The sequence below is a fragment of the Lepidothrix coronata genome, unplaced genomic scaffold (assembly GCF_001604755.1).
Source record: "Lepidothrix coronata isolate B3197 unplaced genomic scaffold, Lepidothrix_coronata-1.0 Scaffold44, whole genome shotgun sequence".
In the NCBI taxonomy this organism is placed as follows: Eukaryota; Metazoa; Chordata; class Aves; order Passeriformes; family Pipridae; genus Lepidothrix; species Lepidothrix coronata.
The window spans coordinates 2,238,214-2,262,068 of NW_016690224.1; the positions used below are offsets into that span (position 1 = coordinate 2,238,214).

General features: G+C 43.2%; 1 protein-coding gene across 7 annotated transcripts in view; it reads left to right on the top strand.

Annotated features, from left to right (window-relative positions):
• KIAA1671 (KIAA1671 ortholog) overlaps positions 1 to 23,855 on the top strand; it is a 71,132-nt gene that overhangs the window by 20,561 nt on the left and 26,716 nt on the right. For 6 of the 7 annotated variants that reach the window (XM_017814310.1, XM_017814312.1, XM_017814309.1 and 3 more), the window contains 5 exons: positions 1,053 to 1,175; positions 1,872 to 3,516; positions 4,306 to 4,399; positions 5,440 to 8,649; positions 9,273 to 9,395. In XM_017814310.1, the coding sequence (XP_017669799.1) occupies positions 1,925 to 3,516; positions 4,306 to 4,399; positions 5,440 to 8,649; positions 9,273 to 9,395 (5,019 nt within the window). In that variant the 5' untranslated portion in view covers positions 1,053 to 1,175; positions 1,872 to 1,924. Of the gene's footprint in view, positions 1 to 1,052; positions 1,176 to 1,871; positions 3,517 to 4,305; positions 4,400 to 5,439; positions 8,650 to 9,272; positions 9,396 to 14,043; positions 14,161 to 23,855 lie in introns of those variants that run through there. The other variant, XM_017814316.1, reaches the window with a different exon arrangement.

Below are 23,855 nucleotides of genomic sequence, written 5' to 3' on the forward strand. Positions count from 1 at the left end.
TTCATTTGCCTGCCTGAGAGAGGGAGCACAAACAGGGACAAAAATAAATCCCTGCATTTCAGTGCCAGTGTGGGCTAAGTCTGGTCAAGGGAAGCTGAAGGTGAAATAACCATTTCTGCAGACTGCAGACCCAGGAAGGCAAGATCCTGGTTGGGGTCTTTAATAATCACACAGAGGGAGCTCCATACAGAATCTACAAATAAGTATATTTATATGGTAAATTCACACCAAAATAAGGCTGGTGAGAAGTGTCCTAAAGTGCCCTTGCAAAGGCTGCCCAAAAGAGACAAAAGGGTAGCAACCTAAAATTGAGCCCCTGCCTACAAAATACTGCATAAGTTTCCTAAAAATGAAGAATATGCATCTTTTAAAGGAAAAAAATCATCTAACCTTACCTAGCCACCTGCATCTGCTACAAATTTAAATATATTTTTCATTAGGAAAATTCAGGTTACTTCTTATAGCTGAAATTCTAATTACTTCAGGTTTTCCCTCAACTCTGCAGTAAGAATTTAATTAGAGCCAAAGCTCTTCTCCTGTGTTTGCTGGCAAGATATTGGAGAAAATTGCTTTGTCATGGTAAAAGTCCCATTTTGATGGAAAATCAGCCGTTTGCAGGTCAGCTGCTCAGGTAGCACCTCACAGACTGCTGTCCCAGAAAGGAGCTTTGCAATAGAAAGTAAATTACAGTAATTGAGATTATAGTAATGCAGAGCTCTGTTTTAACCAGTGATTGGCAGCACTTGGATTTGCAAGCAGTCTCTCTGAAATGTGGTTTTAACTGTGTTCACATTTAGCATGTCTGCTGTGCAGCCTGAGTTATTCTCCCTTCACCTATCTGTTACACATTTTAGTGGTATTTTCTTGTTGGTTCTTTAATAACTGTTTGAAAAATAAACATTTTTCTGCTTTATACAGTTCCATCAGGTGACTTTATGCTTGGGAACCAGCTTTTTTTTTCTTTAAAATACTCTGGATTTTTGTCTCCATGGCATTACCTGTGTAGGTCTGGGTATGTGCCACACCCGACTCTGAACTCTGTTTATTTGCAGGTGAGGGCTGGGCAGTGTCTCTGCAGTGATTACCTTTCCTGTCCTTAATGTGACAGAGCTCTTGTCACTATGAGAAAGGATTCGGGCTCCATGGGTTGGTTGCAGCAGCAAATGCAAATTATGGTAAGTGGGAGAGTGGGGATTTGTAGGATTATGTTTATTTGCATCGTTTAGTTCTGGGCCTTGGCTATTAGATAACAAATAACACCTTCAGTCACACTAATCCTGATATTTTTGGCAGTTTGAAAGTATACACTCAATGCACCTGGACGGCTGCTTCTGTTGTAAAGAAGAGTTGACATTTGTACATCAGTGTGGAATCTTGGAATGATTTGGGCTGGAAGGAACCTTAAATCTCATACTGTTCAAATCCTGCCATGAGCAGGGACACCTTCCACCTTCCAGATTGCTCAAAGCTCCATCCAACATGTCCTTAAACACTTTCAGGGATGGGGAGTCCCCAAGTTCTTTTGAGACCTCTGCTTCAAAAAAATAAATGAATTCATTTATTTCTAAGTGTCTCGGCCTTTAAAATGTGCTCCACCAATGGGACCTCAGTGCTGTGCAGAGGCTCTTGCAGGATTTGTGATGTATTTGGTTGTTGGGCCAAATCAGTGAATAATGATGTTTCTTGCTGTTTTTTAAAGGAAAAGGAACACTATGTCTTTCAGTGTGATACACTCTAGAAACAGCATCTCTGAAAGGCACCTTGATATGAGTTTGCTTCCTCTTGAATTTAAATGAGAATGATGATATTTGATCTTCATGCTGACTCTGCATCAATACTTGCATTTTTTATTTTTTATTTTTTTTTTTCAGATTCTTTTTCCTTGTTGGAGTTTTTCAGTTCTGTTGGATGTGTAATTCCAGCTATGGCAACGAGAGTAGAAATAAGTTCTCCTTTGGCGTCTTTGACGGCAGTCCCTGACCTGACTGAGCTCCGGAGCGAGGACAAGGCGCAGCGTGTGTATGTCAGCGTGCTTTCGGATGCGAGCAACAAGGCCAAGGAGGCTTCAGCATCCCTGACTCTCGAAGAGAACAAGAAGTTTGGGAGTTCCTTGAGATCCGCAACGATGCCGTCGCTGGGATCGAGGCCGAGACTTTTCCCAAAGCCCTTTTCTAAAGAGAAGCCTCCAGAGGCTTTTGGAAATGTTAAACCCCCTGTCCCAGCTTTCAGATCCAGCAGTCGGATCAGAAAGGCCACTGAGGAGACGTCATCTGTGAAGGTGTTCAGTGGAAATGTTCCTCCGTTAGTAGATCAGAAGGTGATCGAAACTGAAAATCAGGCTGACAGTGACGTGGTCACAAACATGACTTTCTACACTGGGCCCAGTGCCAACACGGTCATTCTGTTCGAGCCAGCGGGGCCAGAGCAGGCCAAGGTCAGCCTGGCCCAGGAGAAGAGGGCTCAGGACCGCAGAGGATTTGCTGCTCTGCAGACAAAGGACCTTCAGTGCAGTGTGAAGCTGGAGAAACCATCCGAGACATCCAGGAACCCTGAAGGATCTATCCATAGGCAGATGTCATTTTCCTCCAGTCTCAGACCTGTCTCTTGGAACTCCCTCAAAACTGGGGAAAAAAAAGATGCTCGTGAAGTTCACCCAGGGGAGAAAAACAGTGATGATGCAAATAATCTCAACAATAAAGTTGATTTCTCTATTGATGTCCAGCAAAGGGCAAAACATAGACCAGTGTCTGCTATTTTTCTGGAATCCTTACGAGATCAAAAGCATCACGCTGTGGAAGCTTCTGAGGAAAAATCTCCCCCAGAGAAATCTGGGGTTAGAAAACCAAGGCCTTTGTCCATGGACCTGACAGCCAAGTTTGAACATAAAGATCTTTCTTCTTGCAAGAAGACTTCTTCATCCCATGAAAGCAAGGAAAACTTATCCATAATTACTTTTACTGATGTGGGTTGTCATGATCAGTCTGAAATGGGGCCAAAATCCGAAGAAACTGAATTTAATAAAAGCAGTTCTAAAACAAATTTGAAATGCAGTAGTCAGGACATTGGCATCCTAAACAACGGGAAATACATGTGGGAAACAAAACTTAAATCTAAAAGTGAACAAATTGAGACAAACCCAGAAACAACTACTAACTTGCACAGTTCTGAAAGGAGCCCTGAAACAACCAGTGAAAGCAAAACTAATAAGGGGGGGAAAAGGGCAGATCAGAAGGAAACGTACACGTTTCTAGGCTGTGAAAGCCCTGCAGCTTCCTCGGAAAAAGAGAGTAATATCTTAAGAGGAAGTGTCAAAAAACACATTAGTTTGTTTACTTCAGAAAATCCCAGTCCCACAGTGGATACGGAGCTTCTCCCAGCAGGCGCCGAGAAGGAGAACAGGTGTGTGACCATCCAGCAGAGAATCAAGGAGCTGACAGCAGAAAACACCGACGTTAAGGCGGGGAACCTGCGCAGGTCACCGCAGTCACGGCCGCTCTCCGCGGACCTCACAAAGCTGTAAGTTGCAGAGAAGTTCTGTTTGATCCTCTTAACTTCGTGTCGTTCAGTAAAACTTGCTCTCTCAGTCCAGTAAAATAACTGATCGTTTGGCTTCCGCTGAATGTAGTTCTTTCTGCTGTTATTCTTGAGCCCCTTTCCTGCCTTTTCGTACCCGAAAAGAGAGAAAAATTAACGAAGTATGCTCTGACAACTAAAAGAAATAAATAAATCTGCTGATATTGTGGCCTTTGCATGCAGCTGTAACTGTAGATCCATGATTAACATTTCCTGCATTTTACAATCTTGAGGTGAGCCTGTGGACTGCGAGCTCATGGACTGGGAAGAAGGCAAAAGAATGGTCCTCCTGACAGCGCTATGGGGAGTCAGGATTTCAGGCAGGCAGGAGTCTGATTTCACTGTTGGGATCAAAATAAATAAATTTAACTGAGGCATGAGATTAACATCTCTTTTCACAGAATCATTGAGGTTGGAAAAGACCTCCAAGATCATCAAGTCCAACCCTTGACTGATCACCACCTTGTCAACAAGAGGTGCTATAGTTCATTATGTGTCTCTGAATTTTCTACTATAACATAGGCTGCATAACTAACAGCTTTTTGGGAAGCAACAATCCTTCGGTCTAGATACAATTAAACCAGCAAATACAGTAACTTTCTATGAAACAGTGATGTTTCCCCTTTAAGAAATTAAACTTGTTGGAGAATTTCTGCCAGTCTGCTTTGGTGAGCAGTGAACCTGCTCACTGAGTAACTGGACTAAAGAAGTAATACAAGTTTTTTGCTTTAGGTTTTCAAGTCCAACATCAAGCAGTGAAGCAAAGCCTGATAAACCTGCTGAAGCCAGAACTGACCCTATCCATGAAACGCAGGAAAATCCAAAAGTAAGGAAGCAGCACAGCGAGTGGGCTCCATCTGGGATTGCACTGGGAGGGCAGTGAGTGCTCTCCTGTTCTGTGTGACTTTTAAATGGGTATTGAGAGTTTTATTGCTGACACAATCCCAGTGGGTTTACTGGTGTGAGTCTGTCTTTAGGACACACCAATAAAGTACAGGAGCATCATGTTTGCTGAGCTGGTAAAGTTCATTGTGCACAATGGTATGGAGGGAGAAGGATTTTATGTACTATTCTTAAAGAATTCTAACACGTGAAACCACGCAGTGAATCACCTGTGGCTGTGCTGGGTTTGTGCTGTGATTTTTCTTTGTTTTCTCCAAGCAGAGCATTAGGATTGGGCATTCCTACATCCGAGTCACAGCTCCTGATTAATCACAGCCTGGACCTTGCGTGTCAGTCTCCTCAACAACAATAACTTGAGCAGTTTAGACAACAGAGTGTTCCAGGGAAATTGATGATTTGCTGTGGAAGCTTTAGGCTCTCTTTGTTTCTAAGCAACACCTCGGTGTTTCAAAACACAACTTCTCTGCTGACACTTCTTAGCAGAGGAGATTTAAAGTAGTTTAAGATTGTTTTGTTGTGAGTTCCCGTGACTGTGCTTTTTTCCTGTCTAAGATAGAATATATGGTAAGGAAACTATGAGCTACAGGTGCAAAGTTTCTGTAGCTTAGTGATATTTTCAAGAAGAGCAATTTTTTTTAAAAAGAAATCTTTCATTAATGGAAGACAAGAAAGTAGGATTAAAAGAATTCCCCTGAATTCCTAGAATAATATAGGTCAGACTTAGAAATCTTTATAAATGTCTTCAGTGTTAATTTTCTGACATTCTTCAGCTTTTTTTAAGAGAATCTGGAGTCAACTCCAAGTTTTAAATTTTAAACTTGAAAAGAACATTGAACTCTTGTAAGACCTCCAGTGTTCTTTGATTCCCTGTGTTGCACAGAGTAGGTGCAAGTAAGTTTTACAATAAACTTTATTGCACATCTTTGAATAAACTCTCTTAACTGTTGGATTTTCTCATTCCAGAGTAAGGAGCTGAAGGTTGCACAAGGCACAGATTTCACAGAAGCACATGTTCCTGAGAAGCCTTGGAAATCCCGGCACATTTCAAAGATAACCAATGCACCTGATCAGCTAGAGAGGAAAGGAAGCTTCCTTGGGGATGCTCAGCATTTCTCTCAGCAAAGTGAAAGTTCTGTCTTGTTCACAAGCAGTTTTGAAAAAAAATTAAACCCAGCACTTCTGGAAAAGCCCTTCATTAAAACTGTCCGAGCCACCATGTTTGAGCACAATGTGCAGAGACACAGCGTTGCTGTTGAGCACTCTGGGGCTGATGCTGCACTGAAGAGGAACCAGGAGCCTGAGGCAAAGCAAGACGTGGTGGTTTTGGGGCCCAGCAGACGATCGTGGATGGGAGAAGGGGAGGAAACTACCACTGCAAAGAAGGAGCATTACAAGCCATCTGATTCATCCAAACACACAGCAGATGTAGAGAAAAGTGGCAAACCAGCTTGTTCAAGCGAAGACAAGAAAATGATTCTCTTAGAAAAATCTTCGGTTGAGAAAAGTGAAAAACCCACTGCTAAAAATGCAGAAGAGCCTCTAATTTACCAACGGATAGAGCCCAGGTATGAAGTCTTTCAGACGTGTGGGGAAAGGGCTCTTAGTGAAGCCATCACAATGGCTCCTGAGAAAAAGGCCATGACACTCAGAGCTAGAAAATCATCTGTGAAAGAGAATAAAACTGATGAGGATGTTGGACACACGGGGCAGTCAGTGAGGGCAAGTAGTCACACTCTCTACTTGAAAGAAGATACTGTTATTTCAGAAGCTAGAGAGGTAAAAGTTCTTACAAGCAAGGCTGTGTTGAGAGAACCTAATGATTTTCTCTCCAGTGAATGCACTTTACCTGAACAGAAAAAGGACTCTGATAAAACAGAACCTGATTCACTGTTAATAGTAACCGAGAAAATACCTTATTCCACAAACAAAAGTAAAGTTTTGGGAATTAATGAGAAAGTAAACAAGCTACATTCTGAAATTAGAAGTGATAAGAGTGAAGTCTCTTCCATAGATAAACCAGAGAAGTCTAATGTGGTGAAATGCTCTTCTGAGAAAAGGAGTTTTCGGGCAGGTGGGACAGACATTTATGAATTCAGAACTAACCTGGATCGTGAAGTTGTTTCAACAAGTGTGAGTAAACACGGGGCCCATTCTTCCTCAGGGCTTTCGGGTGGACAATTTTTTAAACCTTCCACTAGCCACCATCCTAATGCACAAGTACAAACCATAAATAAAGAGGAATCTGGGGCCTTTGGGTTAAGGAAAAGTCTGGACTTTAATTTCAAAGAGCGAGACTTTAGCTTGGCTAGTGCAGCTCCTGAAAACAGTGAAAAACTCAGAGTAACAGATCCAGAAGAGAAAGTCAGGAGAAGCAGAAGTAGCGTTTCTGACTTGAAGATTTCTGAAAGGTGGAGGAGGAGGACCTTGCCTCAGGAGTCGGCCAAGGCAGAAGAAGTTGTGCGACTCACTCCTGAAAATATCAAGAGGCTGAGTCGGACAGATTTATTGCAGTTGGATGAGGATTCACTTAAAAAGAGAAACAAAAATATCAAAGAAGGGCTGGAAGGGAGTGAGGCAAACCAGGCTGTTCTTGGCAGTTCTGATGATTACTTGAAACATCAGAGTTCTGTCTTCGAGCCAAAGGCAACTTTTTTTGCAGTGACTTATCAGATTCCTGGTATCAAAAAAGAGAAAAGCTTTGTTGGTGCTCCCAGTGCAAGTGAAATTAATACAGTTTCCAGTTCAAGTGGGGGAGCAGCAATTAATCTGGACCCTGTTTTTCCAGGAAGGTCCAAACCTGTATTGCAGCAACCAAATAAAAATGGGATGAGTGCAACTTGTAGAGAGGACTCCCGGGAAGTACATATTAGCAAGGATTGGGTCAAGGAAGACAACAAAGATGCTGTTTTATCCAAAAACGTTGCATTTGGCAATTTTCATGTGTCTCGGAAGGATAACCAACAGCATCATGAAAAAGGTCTGGATCATTCTAAAGAGAAAATTATAGATGTCGATGCTTTCCTGTTAAAACAGAACCTGGAAAACACAGTTCAAATTGATCTCAAAAGTAGCAGAAGGAAAGTCTCCTCTTCCCATGAACCCCGGTCCCCCCCATGTTCAGCACAGGTACGTAAAGACACTGAACCAGGCCCCCAGAAAAGGAGTGAAAATAATCCTGATTTACCTGTCAGGAGGGCTGAGGATAGTTACAGATCCCAAATTCTTGATATCGATGCACTTATGGCAGAATACAAAGAAGAGTCAGCCAAGGCCAGTAAAGTTCAAGATAAGCTTTCTGAAGATCTCAGCTCATTGAGTAGGGAGAAATCAAAGAACAAAAGAAATGTGTCTGATAGGACGAGTCTTTCCTACAGCTGGAACGAGTGGAAGAGTAGATCAGATCACTCTTCTGTTAATAACAAACCAGGTGAGTGTGTAGAAGAGCAGCACAGGCCAGAGAAACTAATTCTAAATGAAAAGAGCAAAGAGAAACTGGAATTACGTAGCCCTGACTTTGATAAGCTGAAGTCCAAAGACAGAAAGTTCAGCCCTCCTTACTGGGGAAACCCCAGCATCTTCTTCTCAGAGAAGTTTGTAAATTCACCTGTGGAATTCAGTAGGAAGAAAACTTTCATCGTTGATGAGGACGAGGAAGTGAATTTAACCTCCAGGAATCAGAGTCCAAAATTCGTAATTGAGAAGGTACAGCCTGTAAACATAGTGGGGACAGACCAGAGGCTGGAAGCCAGTTTTGCTTCCAAGTTGTCCATAAAGGCAGATGATGGGCTTTTACAGAAGAGGTTGGTGACAAAAGAACAGTTCCTGGAGGTGTCTCCAGAGGGTGACTGGAGCAAAAACGTAGTGAGGAGCTCCACAGTGAGGAGCAAAGACAACGCAAATAAGGCGACGTGTGAGGGCGACTCTTCCAGCGTGAAGATTAAAACTGATTGGAGGAGCTACACATCTGGTTTTGGAACGGCACCCCCGGATTTGAGACGATCCTACTCGGAAAAATGCCGCCAAGGAAGAGACAGTCTACCACTGATGCAGGAAGTGAGGGGAAGGAAGGATCTACATCAGTCCAGGCAGAGCTTCCCCCTGGAAAGTGTGGATCATGGGTGGAAACACAAGGTGTCAGCTCCGTCAGAACTGTTCTTCCATGAAGATAAAAAGGTATTTCCAAATGGTATCAAAGTGTTTCCTGTAACTGAAACTGAACTTGATTTATTAAAGTCTTTCTTGTGTCTTGTACCACTTTTCAGCACCAGCTGTGACTCTGCAGCAAGGGAGCAGGTTCATACTTTTCACTAGAGTTCATTTCCTTTCGGGTTCTGTTTTCTTGAGGAATGTGTGTTGTATTAAATGACCAGATTTTTGGTGTAAGTCTATAAATATTTATTGATGTTTCCATGGAAAGCTTGAAAAAGCTTTAAAACATGTGTTTATTATATTATTAATGCTATGAACCTGGGATGTTAAATTGTTAACTCTCTAATTTTATATTTACTTGAAAAGAAGTTATTTATTTTATAAGTTATCAGCAGTGATCTTTTTGGACCTCCCTTTGTTTTTGTTTTTTTGTCTTTTTCTGAATGAAGCAAATATTATTTTGTCTGTGGAACTCCACTGCTGATAGTGACTTTGGTGAGAGGCAAGAGATTCCCTTATCACAGTGACAAGTGAATGCAATCCAAAGGTTGGACATGATGAACTTTTCCAACCTTAATGATTCTGTGATTAAAGCATAGGATGTTCATGGCTATATATCTAACAGCATTCACAACTGCATTTTACAGGCTTCTAGGAAAGAGTGGACCAAGCAGAGTTCAGACAAAACAGAGGGAACAGACTTTTCCTCAGTGTCTGCTCAGAGGAGCCGCCACAGTTTCTATAAGGAGAGAAGAGTGGATTTCGGGACGGTAGGTGATCTTGGAGGAGGTTTTTGGGAGGGATGAGGGAGATGCAGCTGTTTTCCTTCTTGCAAAGGCCTGTGACAGAAAGTGTGTGTGCTGGCAGAGACGCACTTGCTGGGGAGTTGAAGTGGCAAGAGGATGCTCCTCCCTGGGATCCCACTGCTCCCTGCCAACCCTTCACACGCAAAACATCAGCCATGTAGCTTGTTCATTTTGCTTCCTAAGTGAGGAATTTTCACCCTGAACTCTTAAGAACTCTCTAGAGCATTATGCTTTTCTGTTGGTTTCTCAGATATTGAAAATGACTTGATTTCAGATTTTTATTTCTGGAAAATTGTGCAGACAAACAGAACCGTGTCAGAGCCTGAGAAATGGAGGGGTTTAATTTTCTTTCTGCAGGCAACACACAGAGAAGTGTTTCTGTGAAGGATCACAGCTGACATTTTGGGTAGTCTGATGTGTCTCTAATACACATGCTTTTGGGGTGAATTCCCACTTACGTTGTTGGGTGATACCCTCAGTTTCAGAAGGATGTCCTGACTTTAGCCCACAGATAAATCTGTGTTGGGAGATAGCACCCTCCATCCAGCTGTTATCCTGAAATAACAAAACAAAGGTCTGGATGTTCCAAAAGCTACATAATAAATGAAATACCAACATTTTATGAGGGAAATAAAGGACTTGAAAAGGGGAGACTGAAGGATGTTGCCACTCTGACTGTACCAAGGTCAACCCTCCCCTGTCCTCTCTCTCTGGCAGCATATTGTGTGGTGAGGAGCTGCACTGCCCTCTGCAGAGGCCCTGTTCTGTCATTACTCACTCTGTTTGCAGCCCTTTACCAGAGAGCACATGAAAAGATAAAAAAGGAGAGGGACTGAGTTCTTTTTTGTTTTCTAGTAGAGAAAAAGTAAGGACCCAAACCTATGAGGATTTTATAAAAAACTCTCCTAATAGGGGTTTTGGAAACAGGCTCATTTTGTTCTTCAGTTCTAGTCTTAAAACTTCGTGGAAGGTATGCAAAGGCTGATGACCCCTTCTCTTTTCCATTCTTAGCGTGGGCTTCATCTCAGGAGGAGTTTGGGTTATTTACAGAATTGGCAGTTATCATTTAATCCCTAGAAGTTGTTACATGCCATCAGCTTATGGTGCAAATGTGTAAAGGTGTCGTTGGCAAGGTAGGATATGTGGGAGAGAAGTGCTGTCAGAAGGAGTGCTGGGATAAGTGAACTGTTCAGGTGCTGTACTGGAATAAATATGACTTATTCTCCAACTTGGTTGGTAATTGGGAGGTTACTCAGAATAATCCTTTAACTTCACCAAATGTAGCCTGAGACAGGAAAGGAAGGTGGGAAAGGAAGACTCAGCCCCAGGAAAATAGAAAATTCTTCCGTGTGTGGCATCCCCTGGAATTCAGTAGGATCTGAGTGCTTTACTCCTCTGTGTTGCTTTGGAAAGCCCCACGGGGTGTGTTTGGTGTGCAGTGCCCTGGGAGCCAGAGGTGAGCTTGGTCCTCCTGTGTGTGAAGTGTAGCAAGAAGGTGCATGGAAGGGGCTTTTACCTGCGTTTCGGAGGTGGAAAACTCACCACAGTCGTGTCTTCCTAAGCCCCACACAGATATCACAGCAGATTATGTAAAACCAAACCATTTCTTGTGCACAAAGGTTATGCCTTCGTTGCGTTTGGAGAAAATACAGACTTTGGGCGTGGAGTCGCTGTTTCAGCAGCACGTTCCAACACTCCCCTCTGGTGGAGAGACCCATCGCAGTGCATGGGAAGTGGAAGAACACGAGGGGTCAGGAATGAGCCACGGCAGAGTCACAGTTAAATCACGTATTTCCTTGGAATTTGAACACGGTCTCTGTTTCCTCTGGTGCACTTGTAAAGGAGGATTAGATGGAAACGTGACATAGTGCTGCTGTTTGGTTTGAGTGGTGTCTGGTCTGTGCAGCTGGGAAGTTATTTTTCTTGTGACATAGTAACGAAGAGTATTCTGCACTGCATATTCTTGGTCACTCAGGATATTGATATTTGTTGGAGTAAGACTGAGAGCTCAAAGTGACAAGTGTTATTGTAGAATGAATGATTCACTTTGATTCACATTCGCCATTGAAGCAGTATGATGAGCTGATAATGATATTCTTTGGTATTTTACAAACCAGCTTACATGAATATCCATTTGTTGCATTATTCCCCATTATGCCCCATAATTGCTGTATTTATGATAAAAAACAACTGCTTGAATGACATTTGCCAGGACAGCTAAGAACGAGGTTCTTATGGATGAACATGGTTTCGTATGGAAGCAAGGAGCAGTAGTATCATTTTACCTCTGGAGAAGTAATTTCTTTATGATGATATTCCAGAGATTCTACTGTAATTAGGTTGTTTTTCAAAACATTACAAAGGACAGCTTTGAAATCAAACCATTGCAATATATTTGACAATATGGGATTGGTGTTTCAAATTGCAAAGGATGATGCTCTTGAGATTTAACAGTCATCTAAATTCCATTTCTTAGCTGCTTTGAGTTAAAAAACAGAGTAATGCTTTTATAAAAATTCCTGTATCACTGCTAGGCTTACATCATGTCATCATCTGTGGTTTTATTATGGGTGGTACTTGTCTCTCTGTGTTTTAGCCCTTCTGCAGCACAGTGTAGATATAAAAATGAAGTTGTTTTCATGTTTGCTCTAAACAGAGTGGGAGTTTTATCTCACTGATTCAACTCCACATCTCAGACCCTGTAGCAGGCAGAGCTCACCTGCACAGCTCGGAGCCCCAGGCTGTTGTGGGGGTCTTTTCTTTTAGAGCTGGAATGCAGGTGGAGGGATAGATGTGACCGTCTGCAGCATCCAAACCCTCTCTGGTTTTTAGCTGTGGTTGGACATGGGGCTGTTCCTCACTCAGAGCTGCCCAGGAAGGCTCTGTCCCTGCAGCGTGTCAGGGTCAAGCCCTGAGAGTTCAGGAGGTGTTAACAAGTATTGAATGTCCTGAACTGCAGTGATCCCATCACAGCTGACACAGGGCTTTAACCTTCTGACGTTCAGTCACAAACCTCAATTCCTGATTGAGTCATCAAGGCTGATAGAAGTCTTGGGAACTAAAACCTGAGGAATGTGTGCTGGGACTCATCCTCCAAATACAGTAGCTGTGGTTGTGCTGGGAGGACACCTTCAGCTGGAAACAGAGCAGCTTTAGAGCAGCTGTGGGTTATAACCAAAATTGCTGCTTTGGGGAGTTAGAAAAGAGCACTCTGCTAATAGAACTGATGTGGGCATGAATTATTTGGAAGTCTCTCCTCATATTATTTATTTATTTTACATTAAACTTTGAGGGGTTTTGTTCTTTGGGGAGGAAAATCTCTCTACTGGTCTCCATTTATTTAAGATGTGATGTGTGGGTGGAGGAGGGTTTGTTGAAGAAAGTCATGAGCTGACTCTTAAAATATTTTGGAAATTAACTGCAAGCGAGAGAAGATAAATATTTTATAAACATATGCAGATGAATTTATAGTTTGGCTGTCACAGTTCACCAGTTGTTTCCAGTTCTGCCCATGACAAGTCTGTCTCCTGCCCACTGAAAACCAAACCACCTCTTTTTTGCATTCTGTATAGCCTCTAATATTGCAGCTTTACTCCTTCCCAGGTGGAAATGGGATGTACTGAAACCCATCATGTGTGAGTTGCTACCCAAAAACCGACTTTTGGAAGAAAATCAACATAATTTGTCAGCTCTGCAGGATCTTATAGGTGGTGATTAGAAAATGAGGAGTATTTTTCTCAAAGTACCAAAATTTCAAGGAAAGCAGGCTGCAGCATCCTGGAATCTGTTTTGTGTCACCTCTACCTTGTCCCTCCCAGGGAAAGGTGAGAGCTGGAGGAGTGCTGTGAGGGGACAGGCAGCTGGGACATGAGTGCTGGGAGGGGACAGGCAGTGGGGCCCTCTGTGATGGGCTCCTGGCACTTACCTTTCTTTTTCCCAGCAAAAAAAGACATAGGTAAAAAAAGCAGTGTTACAGTTCCCATTTCTGCTCTTCACAAACCGCCCACAGCTGATGTCCATCAACTCCACCATTTCCTATTTGTAAACCCAGCCCGAGGAGGTGGTTAAAACTCGTCCGCCTGGGTTTTCTTCCTTTTTTGGCAGTTTTCATTTGCTGGGAACATTCCAGGGGTGTATAAAAAGCCACTTTGTTGTGTCTGTTTCTTCTTGTTCACAAAAGACATTTTTATGTTAAAGGAACATAAAACCAGGAGCTTTTCTTGCACGTGTGGGTTTTTCTTGTGCATCACCGAAAAACAAGGTCAGCGAGCGGCCCCAGTGGCATTAAGAGTGTTTCATAACCAGCCCTGCAAACCAAGGGGGTTTAGAGCTTCTCTTTCCTTCTGAAGGGCTTTTTACTGCAAAACCCAAAGTCCTGTCACTAATTCTAGCCTAACCCATTCGGGATTATGGGGATGGGAGCACTGGGAGCACTCAGATGCTCGATAATAAGTGGGTGAGTCACGTGCTGCCGGTGGCTCAGCGGCTGCTTCTGAGTAGCCCCAGAGTGTGTTAAAGGCGCCGAGCCCGCGGTGACGTGGGGCCCACAGACACACACGGTACATTATTCATGTTGCTTTTAATTGCTCCAGTCTGCTTTTAAGTTGTGCTGGAGGCGGGGAGAGCAGGGAGGCTGCCTGGAGCGGGGATGGCTTTGCGTTAACTCGGCACTCTGAAAATGGAGTATTATTACTGTCCCCGGCTGCTGAAGTTCCTGCAGTACCTGTGGGTAAGTGTGCTCTTAATGTCACTCTGCTTCCTGAGCTGGGTGTTCCCAGAAATCCTGGGAATGTTCATATGTAGGGAAGGCTTTACTTGGCAGTTCCTTTCTGAGTAGTAACATGAAACTTGGTATTTATTTGAGTAAGAAGGGCTGTTTTATCTTTAATACTCATTTCAAACTTCAGGCTACTCAAATGTGCCTCAGATAACCCTCTTGGGAGTCAAAATTTCTTGCTTGTTAATCCCTATCCATGGGAATTGTAGTTTAGCTTGCTGTATATTAGGAATGTTCTTCCCTCATTGTGTCAAAGGTCTCTCTGGACTCCAGGGCTGCTACCCTAGGACTGTCCTGCCCTGCTGCTGCCTCCAGCCACTGCCTGCTATTCCAGTAAAAGGGCCTGTGCTCTTGGCTTTAGGAGGATGTAATTGTACAATTCCTTCCTCCTTTTTAATTTGGCTGTTCATAGGTTTTGATGTCTCGGTGATCACTTCCTCTTCAAACACTCCTCAGGGCTCTCTGTCATGAAAAGCTCTTTTTAACAGGCTGCTCTGACAGTGCTGCCCTGCCAGCTCTGCACAGTGACTGCTGTGTGTCTGAAATTTTCACATTTATAAAACATAAATTGGATTTGTAAAGCCTTTCTGAATAGGTACTATATATTTGAACTAATTACTTAATATTTTAATTTCTCCTGTACTAATCAAAGATCAGTTTTCATTTGTTTGTTGTAGCTTGCGATTAATCTCAACTTTTTCAGCTGTAAATTCAGTGTGTAATCAGGACTGACACCAAACCTTTTCATGTCAGCTGCTTGCTGTTGCATTTTGAAAATCTAGTAAGAGATTCCTTCCCTCACATCGAGTTTTACAGTCCTTGTCTGTATGTGCTTTGATCAGGTGTGAGGTGAGATTACCTACTGCAAATTTCTTGCTGCTGGGAGAGGATAGTGAAGAACCTCCTGTTGGAGACTGTAGTAGTGTCAAGCATAGAAGTGTTTGGACATTAAGGGTTTTTTTCAGCAGCTAGATTTTAGGAGATGAGCTTTCTTTAAATTGCATACTAAACAATTAGTCATTAGTGTGATGAGGGGGTGGATGTTCACTGTGCTTTGCCAGTGTGAGAAGTCTGAAAGGGCTCTCTCCCTGCTCTTGCTTTTACATGTGATTTTCCGTAAGGCCAGGGAAAAAACCCAAATCAACCCAAACTTTGGATCAATCCAGAAGGTCCCTGGGATGGTGGGATCTAATATTGTGCATTTCTAGTCTGTAACAGAAAAGGTATGTTGTATTTTCTGGGTGTATATTCCATTTCAGAGGCCTTGAAGTATTCCTTGGGTGCTTTCATTTGTGCACACTCTCCTGATACGTTGCAAGAAAATACTGGAAGGGAAGTTGTGATATTCATGTTATTAAAAAAGAAATTTAAGGGACAAGCACGGTTGTGCCTTCTGTCACTTTCTGTGCTGCTGTTGCAGCTGAAGGAGATATTTATCAGTTCTCTCTGCTTACAACTGAGAGTAACCAGAGATGCTGGGGTTGGTTGTCAAGTGTTATTTAATCTGTCTTGGGGAGCTAAGATGCTTTATTCATTAGGCAGATGTACCTGGAGAAGCTGTAACTCTTAATTAAAAAATATTTTAATGATAATCTATTTTTAAAGCTACTTGAGTTACTGGTAGGTTGCATCTTCTCTGCTGTGTATTTGTTTTACTCCTGCAGTGCTGGGGTTGTTGGACATCACTGGACCCACTCAGTGCCAGCTCTCTGCTCATTCTTTGCTGATTCCTCTTCTAATCTTGAAACAGGATGTGTCTTATTGTGACAAATAGTATTTCCTGAGCACAGCAGAGTTTGTGGTCTGCCCAAGTCCGTGTGAAATGGTGACTGGCCACCAAGAAGTCTGTGCCCTGAGTCCTCTGGGTGAGTGGCAGCTCTTGAGTTTCTGAGAAGTGTCTTTGTGTCCAGCAAAATGTTTTGTTCCACGGGTTGTATTAGATGTCCAGTAACTGAACCTTGAGCTCCCTTTTCAGTTTGAGTGTAATAATGAGAAGAGGAGCAAGTTTATCAAACCTGGATCATTTGCACTCCTAACAAGGTGTCCTGCAGGGCCTGGAAATAAGGTTCCTTCTTGGCTGGTGATTTCTGCAGCCCAGTGCATCACACTGAAACAGGAATTACTGAGGGTCAGGTTCTTTGGGAAGTCTGAAGACTGGACTTCTGATGGCAGAAGATGGACTAAGGAGAGCTAGTGTTGCTGCAGCTGTGCCAAGTAGCAAAAAGCCAGAACAGTAGGAGATGAAAGCCAAGAGTGCAGGTGGACCTTGGGGATTGCAACATAAGCTTTTAGGAGCCTCTAAGAGGGCTCTTTGAGAATCATAGAATCATAGTCATAGAATGGTTTGGGTTAGAAGGGACCTTAAAGCTCATCCCATTCCACCTTCGGCCTTGGACAGGGACACCTTCTGCTATCCCAGGTTGCTCCAAGCCCCATCCCACATGGCCTTGAACAATTCCAGGGATGGGGCAGCCACAGCTTCTCTGGGCAACCTGTGCCAGGGCCTCCCCACCCTCACAGGGAAGAATTTCTTTCTACTCCAGGGCCACTCCAGGCCCTTGTCTCTCTCCATCTTCCTTGCAGTCTCCCTTCAGGTACTGGAAGCTCTGTGTTCCACGTCATCACTTCCTTCTTTGCTCTGCCATGTCCTTCCTGCTGCTATCTTTTCATCATTTCTAATTGATTAATTATTGTAATTATATATTTCAGCACTAGTCTTGCAGTGACCATGTGTTGTTGTTTATTATATTCGAGTATTTTCCAGGGAGCATGGGGTATCCATCATCTCTTTTTCAGCTGGTGAGGAGCTTTGCTGCAGCTGATACAAGACATCTTTAGGTCTGACTTGCACAATAAGTCCTTTAAGTGCAGCTCAATGGCCTTGTCCAGCTGCTTGCATCAGTCACACCGTCAGACTGGTTGTGCCAGGTGTGCAGCCACAGCACTGGGGTTTCCTGTTCCAGTGCCCTTTGACCAATAACCAACTCTTTTGGCTTCCTTGTGGACACAACCACTAGTGGAGTGCTCTTGGTTGATTCTGTTCCTGCCCTTGGCCATCTCAGTTGCCACCAGTTCTTGCTCTGCCCCAGGGCATTTTGTGGGATGGGGACTCCACCCCCTCCCTGGGCATCCCCTTCTAATGCCTGACAAAGGGACACTTTCATTAATTCAGCCGAGTGCGACAGGAAAAGCACTTAGGGCAGGTAAGTGGCTGAAGATTCCTTGAGAACATGAAACCATTATGGTCCAAGAGTGACCTTGGCTCCATTTTAACAAAGTGAAGGTGTGAAAAGCCTGTGGGAGACCAGTTAGGAGCAGAAAAACTGTCCTCAGTCCTGTAAGTCTGTGTTACATGTGCATGATCTGTGACACACAGTTGATGTGACAGTGGGCTCTGGATTCATTGCTCGGTTTTGGTCTTCTGGTATGGGCGTGGTGCTGGGTCTCCTCACCGTGCTGGTACCATTCTTGACGCGTTATTTTTTCTCAGTCTGACACTTGTCTTTGTTCAAACAGAAAGAAATGCTGCATCCTGAAAGCACTCAAAGAAAATGGCATGTTTTAAATAAAATGTTACCCTGCAGCACTGCGAGGGTTTAAAAAGACCTTATTCTTTATTGGCAGTCATTAAAGAAAAATTACAAAATGAAAAGAAAATGGTAGTATTTAAGAAAGAGGCAAGATTTAAAATTTGTTTTGACAGGATATTAGTTGCTACCTTTAAAGAGTGGTTTTGATACCTTTCATCAGGTGACTGTGAAGGAAGTGGCAGCTGGTTAATAAACCACTGCTGTGACATGTCACTGTGACAGTTTGGGCGAGTGATGGAAGGAAACCGTAACCATCAGCTTGCAGCCACGGGGAGGGGGTCATTCCTGCTCTGGGGGGGGGACATCCTGCTCTGGGGGGGGACATCCTACTCTGAGGGGCGTTATCCCGCTCTGAAGAAGGGTTATCCCACTCCAAGAGGTGGAAGGTGCTCTGTGCAGGTGTAGTGTGTCTTCCCTCTGTGTGCACTGCCAGGGATTCCTGTGGACAATGCTGCTATTCCCTTGTTGGATTTGCTTTTGCTGGAGGGGCAGTAGTGTTTCAGGGATATGTTTCTTCCAAGGAGTTAAAAATCCCTCACACCCAGGTAGAGTCTGGATGTATCTGCTGTGCTGGTGTCAGCAGCCAAATCTCCCTTTCAGATAACCTGAGTACCATGTGCCCTGTTGTGGTGAAAAATCTGGAAGGGTGTTTCCCCAGTTCCTGGATGCAGCTGTGGAAGAGGAATTCTGACTACTGTGTCGTTGCTAAGAGCAAGCAGAGGGCCAGCCCTGTCTGAGGAGGCCGGTTCCATGCAGGAACACAAGGGAGTGCTGCTGTTCTGCCGTGCAGCACTGCTGGCCGGCAGCCCCGAGCCTGCCCGGGGACACGTGCTCAGTCCAAGGCAGTTTGTTATAATTACGGGGGGTATTAAGTTTAATTTAGCATAAAATGCTTTCATGAAATAGCACATTTCTAGGTTAACTTGTCGCATTAAGGTTTTCATTGAGTGAGATGTAACCGTTTTTAGACCTGGTAATTTTTTTGTAATGACTGTGTCGTTCCGGGCTCAGAGTAGCTGGAAGTGGGGCTGTCTGCCCCTGCCCCTCTGCCCTTATTTTAACTATGGAGTAGTGAATATGCTTCTGGAAACACCCTTCCCTGTGAGGGTGGGGAGACCCTGGCACAGGGTGCCCAGAGCAGCTGTGGCTGCCCCATCCCTGGAAGTGTCCAAGGCCAGGATGGAGATAGTGGAAGGTGTCCCTGCCCATGGCAGGGCTGGAACTAGATGATCTTTAGGGTCCCTTCCAACCCAAATCATTCTGGGATTCTATGACACGAGGCTAAAGTGGATTGTTAAACCTCATTTATACGCACAAAGCAGAGGTAACTTCACTGCCTCCCTGCTAATATTTTGACATAAAGTTGTTTTGACTCAGTTCCTGCCCTTCCCAAGCTGTTGTCCGTGTCGCTGATGCTGGGAGACAGCCAAGTTCCCACTATTGTTCCTGTCCTTTCAGCAGTTGTGAGTTGTTCATGCAGCCAGTGCGTGTTTACTGTACTGAAAGGAAACAGCGTTTTAGGGAGCAACTTGAGCATGGGGAAAGTAACTCTGTGTGGAGGACTTTCCTCAGGATACAGCAGAACTTTGTACTGCAGGGCAAAGCTGCTCTTAAAATGTAACTTCAGGTAAATCTGGAGTCTGAGTGAAGCTTGGAAAAAATGTAATTTTTGGTTTAGTGATTCGTGGTGGAGGCTGATAAACCCCTGGCACCTGAGGGGAGGTGGCATTGTGTGCTCACCACAGGGTGTGTTTGGGAAGGTCTGATTACCAGGATTGCGGATTGCAGGTGTTGGATGAGGCTGGATTTACTTTTGGCTTCATCCCGTAGTTCAGCAGCATGGCACAGTTCAGGGCAGGAAACACATCAAATCTGGTTGAGAGCACAGAAGGAATTTCAGCAAATCAACCCTTTAGCTCCACAAAGCTCCGGATGGAGCAGGAAATAATGCACTTAATCTAAAAAATGTGGATAAGGCCACACCTGTGACCATGGCCCTGAGGAGCAGGTTCAGATGTGGCCTCGTGCTGGGCACAGAAGAGTGAAGTGGGTGGGCACAGCTTAGGGCAAATGGGGTCCCCCAGCTTGGGGTCCCCTCCAGTGCAGTAACCATGTCCTGGAGGATGTGGGAGCACGGGGCCGTTGTGGGGCTGTTGTGCTGTGCCTGGGAGGAAGAAGAGGAGGAGAAGGAGGAGGCAGTAAAAGCAGAGAGATGTGGAAGTAAAGGAACCACGTGTGCACTCAATGTTACACAGCAATGGCAAATAAATATACTGCTCTTGTCGTCAAAATGGCACATGGCAAGTTAAAATGGACAAAGGAATTATTGTGTTAACTTACACCTGCTATTTATTCTGCCTCCTGCCATCAAGAAGTGATGATATAAATGAAAGATTCAGGGAATAGTGTTTTGTAGGGAGAAGATGGAAGAGTAGTGTTTTGGACAGGCATTAGGCAGCATGTGATCGTGCTGAGAGCAGCTAAAATGGGTTAAGATGAAGTTTTACCCTCCAGCTCCATGTTGCTGCTCTTTGAGGAAGGAAATCCCTTGCACAAAGGAAAAAAAAAACAAAAAACTCTTCCTTCAGAGTGTTCTGTGAATTTTGTAAGTCAGATCTGAGCCTTCAGTAGTTGGAGTTTCCCTGAGCACCCTCTGTGAGGAGGAGAAATGCTATGGGATCGCTCCAGGCAGGTGGTGTGGAACAGGAGCAGCGCCTTCTCCTGCTTGTTTTCTTGCACTCCGCTCACCCTCTTTGCCCTGTGAGAACAGCGTGGATTTTTATTTGTATCAATTAATAACAGCCTGCAACTGTTCCATCTTTTCCTTGGCTTGATCCTTTAGACATAAACAAATGTAAAGAAAATGGGTTTAGTCCTTTCCAGACTATTCGTGCCGTAGGAATTTCCTGTTTCTGTTTTTTCAGTTTTTCCTCCTCCGTTGAGCTGGAAGGGAAGTGCTGCAGGTTTATGGACGTGGGTTTGCAAACGACATTGTGTATTTTTAGCTGGTTTCCTCAGCTTTAAGGTTGATAGCTTTGTTTTACACTGAAACAATTCAAGGTACAAAAACTGTGCATGTTCAGGATGTTTAACTGGGCCTGGCTAAGGTTCAGGAGAAACATACTTTGGGGGACACAAGAATTAACATTTTCTGAAATACTGTCAGGCTTTAGTTGTTCCAGTTGTTACTGGTAATTCTATTTGAATTGTTTTAAAACCTGAAAAGAATATAATTATATATAATATATAAATATATGTAATATATATTTTAATATGTAATGTATAAAATATATAACATTATATTTCACAGTTACCTTTATTTGGAGATTTTTATTAATTTTGGAATAGTTACATGCTACTGGAAAAGTGCACAGAATCCTGTGCAGAGAAAGGATGGCTGATTTTTTTTTATTACAAATAAAATGGGAAAGTACAGTTTTTCACTGATCCCGTCAAGGATCACCATGGTAGTAGAATGGCAAAATTATTTTGGCAGGTATAAACAAGTATGTGGAGCATTCAGTCATGAGAACTATTAATGTCTTTTCTTTTGCACTAGGGTAGTTGTGTAAGGCAAACAAGGAATTCAGATTTAATTTTTTTCCTTCATCTTGTCTGGTTTCTCTAATACTGGTTAATTTGGAGGAAAGTGCAGCTTTAAAGTGCATTTGGAACTTAAGACAACTCACTCTGTGCCTCTGCTTTCTCCTGTTCTTGCCCCTTCTGTTAGAATTTTTTTGCTTTAAATCCTTAAGAAGTGTAAGTATTGTATTTAAATGTGACTTGTCTTAAAGGAGAACACAAGGTACAGATTTTTTTCTTCCCGAGTGCTGGTGCTGTGGTTTATTTTTGTTTTGTTGTTACAGTGTGCAGGAGTGTTACATGTCTGTGACACAAACAGTGAGACAGTCTACCCCCACAGAGTGATTAGCTAAAGCACAAATCCCAGAATCCCAGAATAGCTGGGGCTGGAAAGGACCTCTGGAGATCACCCAGTCCAACCTCTGGCCAGAGGGAAGAGGAAAACATGTAGAAGTGGCTCTTTGTGTTTAGAAGTGCTCTGGGACCGTGCAGAGGGAAGTTAAATCAGCTGTACACACAACCCTGCAACAGCCTTTTGCTTTTTTTCCCACTGTTCTGTTGGACCATTCCCATTCTATGCCACAGGGAATGTTTTATCCACTGGAAGGAGACAGGAATCCATGTGAAGGTTGAAGCTTCAGCTTAATAATTACCCACAGGTGGGTATGAGGTGTTCCTGCCACCTTCCTGGAGTTATGGAATGCCAAGGCCCTCTCTCAGCCCCTCTAGTTCCCCCCAGAGCAGGTGATGGAACTGTTACTTCCTGAGCACCACCGGGGCTTTGCTGCTTGTTTTCATGCTCCAAACTCCAAGTCATTGTCACTGCAGCTGGATATGTGGAGGAGAGGGTTGGAATGCCCACAGTCAGGAAAAATGGAACAAAATAAGATGAAAAAAAACATTGCAAATTGCAGCGACAGTTTTATTCCACGGGCCTTTTTCAAGTTACGGTGTGTAAGCACCAGGAAATTTCATTTTGCTCTTCAGTCTGCAGGAAGAAATGAAAAGTATTGGTCTGCAAAGCACTGGCACTGAATTCCAAATTGTTTCCCACCTTAGAAAATATATAATTTCAAATTTTATATGCACATAAAATTTTAAAATACGTAAAATAGATATAAAAATACATATAATACATAAATAAAACTAAAAATATAGATATGTAATGATAAAATATAAATTATAATAGCGTTTATAATACATTAAAATAGAAAATATATAATTTATAGATAATTAAATACATATGAAAAACTGTAAGAAATCAGTGTTGCTCTGAGGTTATTATCACCTAGGTTTAAAGCAAAGATTTTTAAAACAGCCATGGTACATTGATATTTTATGAAGTGCTTTAGCACCTTTCTTTAAAAGCCTCTCATATCAATGTGTGCTTGTGTAAACTTCACCAGTATTGATCCAGAGCCTGTTGCCTGATTTACGAGGCCCCTGGGGCTTTTAAAATAATCTAATATAAGCGAAAAGTCTAGAAATGGAATTTCAGCCTCTTGTAGTTGGCTGTTTGTGGGGGGAGCACCTTTCGTGTCAAGTTATCTATGCAAGTTGTCTACGATTTTGAACAAGCATAAATTAGAGCTATGAATGTGAGCTTAACTTGCTTATTTTCAGTAGGAAACGAAAGTAGGACTCAAAACCAAACATTTAGTGTAAATATTGAGATACCCCCTGGGGTTTCAGGTTACAAAAGATGTTTTGCTGTATGGACACTGTACAAAGTCCCTGTGTTAAAACACTCCATCCATTCCACTCTTTTTTTTTTCTCTCTTTTGGTTTTTTTTCCCTTTTTCATTTGACCGTAGACTGCCTGTGGTTACTGGGGAAGGTGAAAACATCTGGGCATCTGAATGAATTGTTAATGAAAAATTAAACCCAAACCAAAACAGATAAAACCACCAAGGCATTTTATCTTTGGCTGTATTAAGTTTCATGGGAATTCTTGGATTGAAGGGGTGGGCAATCTAGGGATCTGCCATAGAATGATGGAATCATGGGATGGTTTGGGTTGAGAGGGACCTTAAAGCTCATCTTGTTCCACCCCTTGCCGTGGGCAGGGACACCTTCCACTAGACCAGAGAATTTGAAGGTGACGTGGCAAAAACCTTCATGATGGGATGTTGCATGTAAGAAATTCAGCCCGTGGTTAGGAATGCTTGTAATCTCTCTTTGACTGTGACAATTGAGTTGGCAAAATAGAGAATACAGAAGCAAAAATAAGGAGCCTGTAAAACCCTGAGTTGTTTGTAGTGTCTGAGGAACCCAAGAGTAATTGAGTCTGGAGCCATGCAACTGAGCCCAGCCCAGTGCTGGGTCTTTAAATAGTCCATAATGTCAAACACAAGAGGTTAAATTAAGTTCTCTTACTAATGAAACGAAAAGAGAGTTGGTGTGGAATGCTGGGCCAGGACAGCCTTACAAGGGCAGGCTCTGCTCCTGGAGGGGCTGAGCACTGGGTGTCACGAG